The sequence below is a fragment of the Mustela putorius genome, unplaced genomic scaffold, assembly GCF_011764305.1.
Source record: "Mustela putorius furo isolate JIRA1106 unplaced genomic scaffold, ASM1176430v1.1 tig00000275_pilon_pilon_pilon, whole genome shotgun sequence".
Taxonomy (NCBI): Eukaryota; Metazoa; Chordata; class Mammalia; order Carnivora; family Mustelidae; genus Mustela; species Mustela putorius.
Genome location: NW_025421341.1, coordinates 14,565,748 through 14,579,978, shown reverse-complemented (window position 1 = coordinate 14,579,978; position 14,231 = coordinate 14,565,748). Strand labels below are relative to the sequence as shown.

At 36.9% G+C, this 14,231-nt stretch overlaps 1 protein-coding gene across 24 annotated transcripts in view; it reads right to left on the bottom strand.

The window, feature by feature from the left end:
• Positions 1 to 344: 344 nt before the first annotated feature.
• Positions 345 to 14,231, bottom strand: part of MAP2 (microtubule associated protein 2) — a 290,837-nt gene continuing 276,950 nt past the window's right edge. For 17 of the 24 annotated variants that reach the window (XM_045078671.1, XM_045078674.1, XM_045078669.1 and 14 more), the window contains 4 exons: positions 10,857 to 10,949; positions 8,837 to 8,918; positions 4,499 to 4,611; positions 345 to 4,303 (listed from right to left, as the gene is read on the bottom strand). In XM_045078671.1, the coding sequence (XP_044934606.1) occupies positions 4,088 to 4,303; positions 4,499 to 4,611; positions 8,837 to 8,918; positions 10,857 to 10,949 (504 nt within the window). In that variant the 3' untranslated portion in view covers positions 345 to 4,087. The remainder of the gene's footprint in view (positions 4,304 to 4,498; positions 4,612 to 8,836; positions 8,919 to 10,856; positions 10,950 to 14,231) is intronic. The other 7 variants (XM_045078679.1, XM_045078683.1, XM_045078684.1 and 4 more) reach the window with 1 other exon arrangement.

The following is a 14,231-nucleotide window of genomic DNA, read 5'->3' as shown; positions in this document are numbered from 1 at the left end:
CGATGACATGTTGTGAAAGCCTGGATCCAGGGTCGGAAAAAGAGTCTTAACATCTTTTGGATGCCTGGATGCATCCATGCATGAGGCCTGCATTGTTGGTCACTTGAGCCAATAAATTTGCCCTTATGCCTAAGTCAATTTGATTCAGTTTCTGTCACTTGCAACAGATAGCATCCTGCTAAATACAGGAGTGCTTAAATCCTGACACACGTTGGGGAGATAATAAGAGCCTTGTCATCATAGATTTTCCTTGGTTGGACTGAGCCGTGTGTGTGTGTGTGTGTGTGTGTGTGTGTGTGATATTTTTTTTTTTCCCCAGAGAAGAAACAATCTGAAACTGCGGATTAGGTGACAAGCAATTTTATTTTGCAAAACAATCACTATACAGCAACAAATACATTTGCAAATTTTGATTGAAAAACATGAACTAACTACAACCAGCCATTGAAGAAATGCCTTTCTATGGTAACAGGCTCTAGAATTATCAGAAGAAAGAAACCCCCCAGAGATTTGTAGCGGCATGTTGGAACCTTGGAATCCCAGCATACAGAGTATACTTTTTGTTGATTTTTTTTTTCTTTTTGCTAAAGTTGAAGTAGATTTTTCATGATTGACATTTTCTGAGTTTAAAAATAAGCTCTTTCCTGCAGAGGGACTTGGCCTCAACCTACACACCCAGGCTAAAAATCCTAGGTGTAAAAAAACAAACATCAGTGCTGATTTTAGCACATCAGTTTTGGAAGGAATGCCTAGAATTTGCCTTTCCAAGCCATGAATCTCTTTTTTTCTTCTTGGCTACTTAGACCATGAATAGTTTGCTTTTCTCATTTTTGTGGCATGAAAAATTGGACAAAAATTATAATTGTAACAAGGTCAGAATCAACTGCATTGAGATTATTTCTTTAACAATATTGACATGATGTTATATTTTGTCTGATGATCCTATTTCCTGCTGTATTTCTGTATGAATGTGTGGAGAAGGCCAGTTACCATCAGCAGATTCTTTCATTTAGTGAAGTTCTCTCTTCAGCCTTCTTCAGCCATACCTAGTTGGTGTTACACAGGTGTCTTGCTTGTGGGTGAGATTTCAACCTATCACCCTGCTGGAACTCAGCAGGAGAATCCAGAGAGAGTTGGTTCCTAAATGAACAGGGCCTTTGAAACTCATCATCATCTCGGATCTTCCCTGCATCATTATAAAGTACCCAATTATTGGTAGCAGGTGACCCAGAGAGAGTGAGTTCATTGAAGAAGCAGGCCTTTTAACTCTTCACAGCTCTGGATTACTTATGTATCCTTAAACAGGTTCTCAAAGGCTAAAGCCGGAGAGAAACTGGCAGTAAGAGATCTAGAATTGGAACTATAAAGCTTTAATTTCTAGATCAGCGTATGGGTATCCCCACAAGAGTGGTGTTCAAAAAGCTTAATTTGCGTCGTTAATCTTGAGAGTGAAGTCAAGATAGGTTCCACCCCCTAACCCCATAAGAAGACATTTAGCCTGTGTGTTTCTCTCTTGGATTGGTACAAATTATCAGGGGTTTTTGGGTTAACACTAAAAAGAATAATATTTCCATACAAAGGAAGGGCATTTACTCATTATAATTTTACTATAATTTGAAATAAACATTTGTTTTAATGCCAAATCTAGTATCTTAGGGCTTTATATAATCTGTACCTTGGGCATGTATTTGTAAGAAACAGAATTTTCACATATAAAGCACAATTATTTATTCTTAACTTTTATAAACAATTAAACCAAGTTGGTAAAAAATACTTATTTTATAGGTTAAAATTGTTCTAACCAGCTGTTAACTCCTTCTTTCTAGAGAACTTTAGTCACTATCTAACACTGTCAAACATGTCCAAAACATGTAAGAAAATACCATAGGTTTCCACACAACTACTCTTTCTTCTCCGATTTTCTGGAGCATTTCAAGGGAAGCTGATGAATAAAATGCTCATATAGGTCAAATCCACATCACAGCAGTTATTAGGCAGAAAATAGACACATCCATAGTCATACTCAGCAGTTTCTAATTTTTTGGCTGTTGTATAAAAGAATTGATTTGTCAACGTTTTCATTTGTCAACATTGATTTGTCAACCTGTTTGCCGACGTAAAACCTCTTAGTTGAGAATGAATACTATCTTTTTGCTCCTAGAGTTTTTTTTTGGTGGAAGTCACATTGGTTGCAATATCCAGTGGGTCACAAAATGGCACCCATGTCTGTCTGTCTTTGCATCCCTTGGCTGCTTTCCTAGATACTACTTTACTTCCTTGTTGCCTCATCCACGCCCATCATTTCCTCTTATATAGTCCGGAATTAATTTGGCTCACGGGGATCAAACACTTATCAGACTCTTTGCCTTTAACTGTTCAGATCCAACCTACCAGCCCCGAGCAAGAAAAAGAATAGATAAAATACTGAAAAATATCCACCCAGACTGGTAACTGATTGCTTATTCAGGCCATTGACTCTTTTGTTGCTTATTCACAAGTCCAAGATGAATGATGTGTGAGAGGAATTAATTAATTGGTGATTTCTCAGACTGTAGATTAAGTCAGACCAGTATCATTCTATTGATAAGTAATACCATAGGGTTCCTGTACAGAGGGCAATGTTGGAATCCCAAGAAAACTGATTTAGATATCTGTATCTCAAGTGTTTTGTAGCTCTGGCTTCTCAAATTACTGTACTTATCCTTTCTGATCAAGGGATCTTTACTTTGGGTAAGGAAGCCAAATATTTTCTCTCAGATAATTTAATTAGCAGGCACTGTTTAGAAGAGTGGGACAACATGTCCCAAACTCCCTCTGTTAGTTTCAACTTTAGCAAATGGAAAAAAAAAAAAAAATCTTAAGAAGTCTGTTTCATGAATGATTACAGGAATAAAACCCAAAGTATTCCATAATTTAAAATGAGATAAATCCAAAATCTTAAACCAACAATCTGTAAACCCTTTTAATGTATAACTGGACCCACCCCCACAAACTCCATGTTGGTGAAAGCAAAGAAAAATAAATTTTCCTAGCATCACGGGAGAGACTTGTATCTGGCACTAGAACAGGGTTACAGCTCTGAGTTGTTACAGGAAGCAACTTCATGCTAAGACTTTTTGTTCTTTTTTAATGTATTTTTTTTTTTAATAGGGAAAGAACCCTGCTAACATCTACTTTCACATACCTAAAATTGCAACACCAAAGGGTGCAGGAGACACAGATACTGTGAATAAGGAAGTATAATATTCAAGTATATGAGGAAGTATCACAAATGGCCACAGAGAAATATATATATATTTATATCTATAATACTGTATCAAACAGATGGAAAGGGAGAGTGAAACTGGTAGTGTGGACACAAATCTAGCTGATTAACTGACATTCTAATCAGACACGAGTCCATCCTAATGAAAGTGCCTCATTCCTAAGAGATGCACTTTTAAACTGCTTCCTCAACCACAGCTCAAATGCTTTGTAACTATTTTTAATTAGTTAAATAATTTATTGGATTGACTTATACTCTGATATAATTATCCAGGTCCCAAATGTTAATAACTTAACTGAATCTTCCTTCCCATTTATACAAAATAACGCTTAAAAAAAAAAAAAAAACAACTTATTTCCTACATGCTCTTTCCTTCCTGCAATCAGACTCCTTGATTTAATTTAACCTGTAATAAGTTAAAAATGGGCAGCTTTTATCTTTTCACCCAGCAACAGAATAGTGGAATGAGCAGCTTGGATTTCAACAAGGCCTTTCAGAATGTATGGATAGCCTTCAGGCACATGAAAGGTAGAAATGCAATTTTTAAAATAATAATACTCCATGCAAAACAGAGCAGAGCAAAAATAATTGTCCAATTGTACTCATGTAAAGCCAGTGTCTTCCTGTTGCAAATGGAAATCAAGTCAATTTCTGCATATACTATTCATTGTTTTTTTATAAAATTGTAACAATTACTACAGTTTGGGAATGAGATTATTTATTTTATGGTTTGTAAAGAATGAATATAACACCTGCTCAGAGCCCACTCCTGCCAAGAGCTCATGCCTAAATATTATTACTTCGATGCTAAACGAGAAATATTCACAAACCCTGCTTAGCGAGTGCAGCAGTGACATCCTCGGCCAAAGTGGCAAGCTGAGGGGATTCAAGCAGGTTGATGCTTCCAGAAGAGGAGACATTGCTGAGTCGTCGGGGGGATGCCACGCTGGATCTGCCTGGGGACTGCGTAATGATCTCAGCTCCGTGGTCCACACGGGCCTTCGCGTGCTCTCTGAAGTTCAACTTCTGGCTGTCGATCTGTTCAAGACAAGCATCAGTCCTTGTTACCTCAAGTGTCTTCCCTGGTCCCCTCGACTGTTCACCGTGTCTCAGAGCTCTGCCATTCCTACTTCCTACCTGTCCAGTCTTTGATCTGTGACCCATTCTGATGAGGGGCATTTCAGAATAATTAAAAAACAGAAGACAGGATCAGCTCACACCCTTGGTTCTTACCTTGACGTTGCCGCCTCCAGGGACATGGTGAGCATTGTCCAGTGAGCCGACTTTAGCTTGGGCCTTCTCTTTGAAATCCAGTTTTACACTCTCAATTTTCACACGCCCACCACCTGTGAGAGAAGAAAGGCTTTGCTACAATAACATCTTCTACTTGTGGTGCTTATTTCCCCAAAATGATTACAGTAGATAGATCATTATAAAACACAGACTTGACTTACTAGTTTTTTAATCATGGATGTGAAAGGAGTTTTTTAGAATTTCTCGTCCGTCCCATTTGTCCCATATCACCCAAGGGAATGACATTCTTTTTGTACCATTATATGGCTCGACCCACGTATCAATATCTTCTTCTTCTAAGCGGAATTGAAGCTAGATTACCTGATTTCTAGATAAATTTTCAATGCACTTATCTATTTTGAAACTTACCATATCTACCTTGATTTTCAGCTAAAAAATTCTTCTTCGTAATCTACCATGTCTAACATAAAATATCAGAGTGGTTTTTCTTATCTGTATAATAAAAATTCTAAAAAGCACACAGTGAAAATATCCTCTTTCATCTTTTCTAAAACTTGGAACATTTAATCTCTTACTCTTATGGGAGTAAATTAAATTGAAATGAAGATTTTTATTCTTTTTTATGGTAATAGGTCACTTTTCCAAAAAAAAAAAAAAAAAAAAAGCCTAAAAAACTAAACTATTAGGTTAGAAATGGTACACATATAAGTAAAATATTCATTTGAATGTTTTCAACATTGATAGCTTGACTGATGAAATTGAAGTTAGAAGCTAAATTGTTTATTACCAGTGAGCGTTGGGAGTTTCCCATTATCAATAGCAGGTGGAGTGACAGGAAGAGAACCTTAGGAAATCCCACGCTTGTACAGATGGCATAGGACCAATCTGACACTGACTTTGATCTGATAATGTAGAGACAGTTTTGACCACATCATTTCCTTAACAGCTAATTAGCCTGAAGCTCGAGGATCTGCTGATCATGGAGAATGCAGAGTGCCCAATCTCGGCATGTCTTTCCCCGCTTGTAAATGCAGCGAGTTCAATCCTGGTAAGGTACCCACTGTCCTTTAGCCTGTCCTGAGCACCTCTGAGGGCCTGCTGATGTCTTTGACTTGAAAAGAAGCTAAATCAGACCCCTGTACCTCTCCAACTGAGATTTGCTTTCACTTTCATTTTCTTTCTTTCTTTCTTTTTTTTTTTTTAATATTTTATTTATTCATTTGACAGACAGGGATCACAAGTAGGCAGCGAGGCAGGCAGAGAAATGGGGGGTAGGGGAAACAGGCTCCCTGCAGAGCAGAGAGCCCGATGTGGGGCTCGATCCCAGGACCCTGGGATCATGACCTGAGCCGAAGGCAGAGGCTTTAACCCATGGAGCCACCCAGGCGCCCCTTCACTTTCATTTTCAATCTGGTTTTGGGTGTGTGCATTTCTTTGGAAGCCCAGTGGTAAATGACATGACCATCTACTATTATAACTGCTTCTCTTTTAGGATTTTGACTTGGGAGAAACATGGGGAAGATTTTTCAGTTTTGGACTCTTGATGCTTTTGTATTTCTGGAGATGAAAAAGAAGGCCCGTTAAGTCTTCATAGACTTAGACCTTGTGGTATTTTTTCTCATATGATACCCAGACATTTATATTGATACCCAACTACCTGGCCAGGGGCCCCTTGAAATTATGTGGTATTATTAGATTAAATTCTAAAAATATATCCATTCAATCTTCTCCTGAAGCTTTAGGATGTGCACAGTGTTATTTAACTTATGTTTATAGGAGACATGTACTTGTCCTCCCGCCAAAATATGCATTATTGTAGGAAGTGTTATTTTTCCAACATTTCCCCTAGCCACATGGGTCTCACATGTTGGTTGTGATGGGATTAGGGTGATTCATAAAACATATTTATCTTGATTAGAGGCTGGAGGATGTTGAGTTTCGACTTGAAGAGATCAAATTTCTTGCGATCTTTTTACTTTTTTGTTACCACTAATAGAAATGGCCTTTGCAAGCCTTCTCTTATGATTATATGTTGGACAGTTATAATCCTGTTAAAATTTTTATTGAAATCTATTTTGAGGGAGAGAAAAAAACACAATATCGACCCAAAATGTATTCAGAAAAGGAAGCTTGAGAAATCTGTTTTTTATTGAAATCCTACTAGAAATTTTTATGTAACTCTGAGAGAAACCCATTTGTATTCACAGATCTATGTCTTTGGCTCTGAAGAATTCTGGCATCCACCAGGAGCACTAATTATGAAGGACTATAATCTTTATCAAGTTCCATATGTCCTAAAGTTGGGCTTCCACATGTTGAACTGCTTCCTTTATTTCTTCCTTAGATACTCCACATTCCAAAGTAACTTTGTGAAAAGCTTGCCATTGTCAAGGATCATTGTGTTAACACTTCCTTAAGAGTTTAGTCATCTGATTCAGTTCTTATAAAAGAAAGATCTAGATTTAGAAATAGGTGGGAGTCCATGACAATAGTCTTTTATGACCAATAAATCTTACATAGACTACTTCTTTAACTATGTCACATTTTCCTGCACAAGAGTCCAGTTGAATTTGGCTAATGGAATACTGACTGTCTAAATTAAAGAATCTTATATTTTCATTTGCATTTTGGAGGAAAATAGGCAGTATGGCCAAATATTTCAGTCATACTGTTGACACAGCAATACAGAGTCAACTAAGTTTGTAAGCTTGAGTTATAGAGAGCATATCTGTGAAGATATGCAGTATGAGACCATGTCCGGGCCACCTCAGGAATGGCAGAGAAGCTAATTCCAGGTAATGGTTCTGAAATTAATACTGGAGATCATTGAGGAACATCTACAAAGAGATATGACACTAATTGACCTGAAAACTGGACCTGGGTACTTGGAGGTTTCTCATTTTCTCCCCTGCTTGCCTTTTCTACTTCAACAAGCTGCTCCAAGGACAGAGCCTCGAGATAATGATGCAGTGTTGAGAACACCTACACAGGATGCATGACTAAACCCAGTTAAGGCCTCTTCAATAGACTTTTAAGATTTGGTGGGTGGGTGTGAGGATCCATCTAACTGCTACCCAAGAGAAGTCTAATATGTAAAGTTCCCTTTTACTTATTAAAACTGCCACCTACTAACCTGGAATGGCCTGCCTCTTTCTTTGGTTCCCCCCCGTCTTCTGAATACATGGGCCAGTTTTAGATTATACCCTCCCAAGAGGGTGTGAACCAATAGAGATTCCATATGTATTTTCTAACTCCTCAACTTGTTTTATCAATACCTTTGTCAAAGTGAAACCTGACTTCTAAACATGTTTCCAATGCATTTATCCATTTTGAAACTTAGCCTATCTCCCTTTATTTTTCAACTAAGTTCTTCTTAATGATCTTTTTCTTGGTTAGAAATCTTTTGGGGCTCAATTGTTCTTATACTTTGTTTCTGATAACATTTGAGGCAGTGGTTAATGGGAATAACCTATTACCTGGTTTAATTAAGACATCAAGCATAGCAAAGACCTCCTCTTGTCCTTCTATAATCAATGGTATCTATTGTGTTAAAATAATCTCAAGAAAATAACAAATTTGACAGTTGTCCATTATTTAAATACACATGAAGGAGGAATTTAGCAAAATTATATAACAATGGTACTCAGAAAAATGACTCATAATATGTTAGATTTACACTTTAAAGAGGAAAAAATCCCCAACAAGTATGAATGTAAATTGTACTCTAGAGCACTAGTCTTATACAATATTCTAGAAAAACAAGAGGCCAATGGTTAAATAAGCTGGTATAAGCACTGTGTCAAGCAATGGGTCATTTAAGCACTGCATTCTGCTGAGGATTTATAATGCCTATTGACCTACTGTAGGATCTGAGAAATTTAGCAGATAAATACTTTCATCAGCTTTGCTTAAACACAATCCTTCCTTCACATATGTAGACAAAATACTTCATGAAAAATCTTTGGAAATGCTGCTTTCAATCCATGTAATTATGTATAAATACATGGCCCAAGGAATTTTATAAACCATATATTTCAAAAGAGTTCCAATAAGCATGACGAGTACGTAGGGATAAATGCATTTATATACCTTTAATTTTGAATCTGTCCTATGATATATGGCCTCCTTGTGATAATTGAATTACTTGTCCAAATGAAGATGCCTTAAAGTTTCTCCCTTAAGTTTCCATTAGTAAAAGCATGAATTTTCAGGATTTTGAGATTTTTTTCCAGTTAGGTATTTTAAAACAAAAAAATTTGCTTGTTGATTTCTTGAGCAATTTAATATTTCCCAAACTACCAAGAAGTATTTATTTACCTGGCCTGTGGCGGATGTTCTTCAGAGAGCCACATTTAGATGTCACATGGCTTAAGTCTATCTTCTTGGTAACAATCTGCACCTGTATGAACCACATAAAATATGCTTAACATGGTTGAGACATGGACAAGTCCCCAAGCTCATACATAAAATTCAGAAACATACCCATACTTACAATATACAACAACACAGAAACCCAATCTGAAGTACACACACACACACACACACACACACACACACAGGAAAGCATAACCTCCCAGTGTCCTCCCACATTTGGTTGGAAAGAAGGACCAAAATGAAAGAGAATCCTAGAACAGAAGATTTTTTTTTTAGTAGAAAAGAAATCATGCCACAAGAGGATAGAAACACCTGCATTAATAAGGCAAGCTTCCACTCACAGAATGAAGCCACACCATGTTAAACATTTCCGTAAGCAAAAAGCCAAGTGAAGAAATGAATTTTTCTTTAAAAAATGATTTATACATAAAAGTGACCAACATTGCTCATAGATACAAGAAGACCAGCATTGCTTTTAGATATAAGAAGAAGAAAGCTCAAAGCTTTTCTGAAGTGGTCATGTCTTGCCTAAATGGAATTTTTCTTATCTACCAAATTGTAAAATAACATTTTTTTTTTTCCTTGTGTTAGAAGCAGTGCTTTTCTGATTGTGGTCCATTGTCCAATGTGTCAGAAGTACAAGGGTATTACTGAATTGGAAATGGGGCCATGGAATCTGCATATTTGAATAAGTGATTCTTCTCTAGAGGAAAGTTTGACAAATGTTTTGGAGGTTGGAAGCTCCCCTACCTACTTTAAGATTATCTCAATTTATCCTTTGCCACCTAGCTGTTTTGGCCAGTAGGGCCTGCAGGAGAGGATAGGGGTTGTCCTCTGACACCCTCCAGGTATTTCCTAGGACTGAGACTGCTTCTGCAAGACTTCCATGCAGTTTGCACTTATAGTCAGGACACAAGGAAGAGGGCCACCATGTCAATGCAAATACTGATCCTGAGGCTAAGGTCAACATCCTTAAGGTCCTAGCAAAATTTGCTATGGACTTTCAATGACAGTGACATTTTCAGGTACAGTGGAATTACTTCAAGCAACAGGTGACATGTCCTGGTAGAAGGCACTGGCTTGTCACCTCTTTCATTGCTTGACTATATCTCTGCCTAGCTGAGGAACAAGGAGACAAGAGTTACTAAACAGGCAAGAATTCTGGACTTGACACTCTTGAGTCACAGATGCCCAGAATCTGAAGTTTAGGTGACAAGGATCTGTAGAATAGAGAGTTAGCCTGGGTCACCTTTAATATTCATATTGTGTAATGAACCATGCTTCCTTCACCATGAGTTTGCCTGTTTCAGCTCTGCCTCAACCAGGTTTGAGAAACATGGATTCTTCTTTCCCTTCCTCTCAAAAGATATTATTTCCATTCAATTCAAGACACAGGAAAAAAAATCCCATCAAGACAAAGTTTATACTGCGACTTGAGTCTTTTTACTTTGAATGACAGATGAACTGTGCTTCACTAGTTTTGAATTATTTCAAATGATATCCTAACTTTCATGAACAGCGATGTACAAAAGATTGACATTACACCCTTTGGGTACTTTCATGTATGTCAGTCTTTGCCTCAAGAGTAATTGAAATGGAGCTATAAAAGTGTGTGCCCAGCTGACGTTTGCAGGGGAGTAGAGACAACATGATGAAGAACCCTGAAGCCAAAGGTCAGCAAACAAAATTGGCAAGTGAGGTGTGTTTGCCATCCTCCTGAAAGATATGATGCAGCCCCGTAAGATTTTATTCCTCAACTGAAAGCAAGAAATTTGCTGATAATCTTTCAGGGAAGGATGGGAAGCCCACCAGCAAAAATGCAAGCTCCCAGACCGGGGGACTTGTGGAGCAGCAATAAGTAGGAGGTGTGTATTGTGAGAGAGGCAGGAAAAGAGACAGGGGGCTGGCTGTGTAGATGGCTCCGCACAATCAAGACAGCTTTCTAATAGAAGCTTCTACTTACATTTCCGCCCCCAGCAGAATGTTTGATGTTATCCTTGGAACCACATCGGGACTGAACCTTGCTAAAATCAATCTTCTTGTTTAAAATCCTAACCTAAAAGGAATTGGAGGTAACTTTACTGTGCATTTTTCTTTTAATATGCTTGGCCTAGGGAGCCAGAAAGGGTTGGTGCCAAGGAGGCTCCAAAATTCCTTCCACCTACATAATCATTTAAGAGAAAAAAAAAAAAAAAGCTAATACTGGAATTGAAGAACGGATCTATCATTTAATATGTGCCCCTAGTCTCCTGAGTCCCCAAGGGCCAAATGCTCAAGAACTTTAGATATCTAAGTTATAGGCAGGTGTAACCTGGAAACAATTAGAAGAAAAGAAAAATAAAAGTTGTATCATCTGTGACTGGGAGGCTTCTGATATTGTGGGCAACACTGGGACTCAGTTTCCACTCTATTGGAATAGACCTTCCAATAGAAAGTCTAATAGTGTACTTCAGTGTAGTTCCTGTCCTACCCCTGTTCAATCCTACAGTGTCAACCATCACAGTTAAAATCACCTGGTATGCTTGATTGTATTACTGGTCCGCATAATACAGGTGAGGTTCTTGACTGGTTGGGCTGAATGCCATAGATGGGCTTCTCATTCATCCAGCAGAACTCTTGCTTTCCCAAGAGGGTCAACAAAGAGACTCAGGGCCTCCTGAGAATCTTTGCTCTGACAGCTGCTCATACACAACCATAATACGTGGATGGTTGGTGCCAGAGCATTCTTTCCATTATTTCAGAGGGGAGCAAATCAAGGACTGCTAGTTAACTGACTTATAGCAGGTCATGTAGAGGTAGTCCAGGCCTTGGCTAGGTCCAAGAGATTTGAGGTTAGGTGTTTTATTTCTATTTTCAGGAAGTTCAGTATTCATCTTGAAGACAATAGCAAATCTAAATCTACATAGATATTATTAGGGTGTAATATAATGTGCAAAGTAATAGTTATTGTTGCATTTTCCCATGTGTCTTAAATTTTGCATGTTTTGGAGGGCACATGAGGATGTAGCATGGAAAGAAAGGTTTACTTTTGTTGTTTGTTTGCTTTATTTTGGCTACTTCAACTCTTCTCCCTATATTCCCTCAATAGCTAAAGAGAAATTATGTTTTCAATGCTTTGTCCTCTTTTAAAAAAAGTTTGTCCTCTTAAAAAAAAAAAAACACCTAAATAAATATATCTAGATATACAGCCATCTCCAAGAATGGTATCATATCTCTTGGTGTTTGCTAAAAAAGAATAAAAAATTCAAGATGACATTGAATCCTGACTATTTTTAACCAAAAGCTTAAATTGCTGTGCCTGCCTGCCACTGACAACGGAGCTTGTCGCTTACAGGGAAATATCATTGACAGCTCTCATTGGCAGCCCAAGGGAAAGGTCTCTTGTCAAAATCTGAAGTCAGAAAATATGATGATTGGGTCATTCTTTTGGGCATGATAAAAATCCCAATTTAAAAAGAAGGGGGGACTATCACAGAGTCTATATCTAACCATAAATACAGTGACATGCTAAGAATTTCACATAAAATGTAGATGCCAGTAACTTTAAGCCAATGAGGTCATTACATTTAAAGCCTCTAGATAAATAATTTTTAGAAAGCAAGTAATTTCATTATTTCAAATAATATTCCTTTTAATTATCTTCCTTGAGTGTCTATTTTGGCAATGAAATAGAATTCATCTAAGGCATTTTTCCTAATCCTTGGGGATATATAGGGCCTCATATTTCATTTGCAAATTTTATTTTAGAGATCATTAGAGTACCAATCAAATGACTCATTACCCAGTGATCCAAAGCTAAATGTTAAATCTGATTCACTTGTTGCAAAAATGGAAATTCCAAATTCAGTTGCATGAATCTGTTTGACTCTAACATTTAATCAACTGGCAATTTTTATGATTTCTAAAACAAATGATTCAAACTCCAAGGGGGCACACTGCCAGCATTACTTAGAGACAATTTAAAATTTAAAATCCAAAAGCTTAAAGGCTGCCTTGTGTTGATTTTCCCCCAGATTTTCTAGAGAATTATAGATTTTCTAGTGAAACAGTTAGCTGGCCTTTTTCGATGGGACTTTCCCAACCTACATCTGTTTAATCATAATGTAAAACAGACCTTTGACATGGGTTAATGGCATGTTCTTTATGTATTTCCATATTTGCAATAGCTTCAGAGTATATTGCCTTTGTTTCAAATAAGGTAGAGCATGATATTTAGCATTTTGCTTGTTGAACAGACAGAAATAAAGTCACTTTGGGCACTGAAAGTTTGAAGCTCAGTAAGATTTATGCTCTAGCCTGACAACTTGCACCTAAGCACTTACCTAATCTGTGTGATGCACATTTATCCTTTAGCAAAATTATAAAATACTTCATGCCAAAGATTTCTGGGATTATTTACCAATAATTAACACCTTAAAGAATTAATTCTACCCATACCAGCCGTCCTCAGAAACTATTGCATAAGACAGAAAAATAGACGGTTGCTATGAAGGACAAAATTTTATTCCAGATTACTATTATTTTTTTTTAAGTGAGAGAGTCAAGTTTTTAACTCTCTGTGCTCAATGGATGAGTCTAAATAAAAATGACTTTTTGGGGGAAGAAATTTCCATTGAGCTTTGTCTTCCTATATGTCAAGAGAAAATTATTTTAACATCTCAGAGATGGTCTAGAAAAAAAAGACAACAAACCTTTATTTGATGAACTAATTTTCTATATTCATGATATGGAGGGAAAATATTTGAATAATCATTATCCAAGGATAACTCTAAACCACATTTTATTCTTGTCAATTTCAACCAAAATTTTTAGTTGCACTATGAACGCAAAATGGGATGATTTGAAAGTGTGTGACCATCTTTCCTTCTGTATTCAGAGTGGAAGGGAAAAATGTATTATTTCAATCAAATGATTCATCTTTCCAAAGCTCTTCCTTGTTCAAAATTCTCCCAAAGTCTCTATTTCCTATTAAATGCATCAAAACTTCTTAGTTAGGCAACCAGGGTTCTCAGAAATTTTGATTTTTTGAGTGCTCTTCTCAAAACTTTACATTTTGGTCAGACTTTACATACATCATGAACTAGAGATTAATTGGATATGTGAAATGTAAAATGAAAGAAAATGCAGTCCTAATTTATAACTTCTAGTAAAACAATTTATAAACCATTAGTTGGAAATGTGAAATGTAAAATGAAAGAAAATGCAATCCTAATTTATAACTTTTAGTAAAACAATTTATAAACCAGAGGCATTAATTACAGGGTCAACTTAGATTTCTTAAGCAATGGGATTTTTGATTTTGTTTTGTTTTGTTTTTGATTTGACACTATCTGATGCT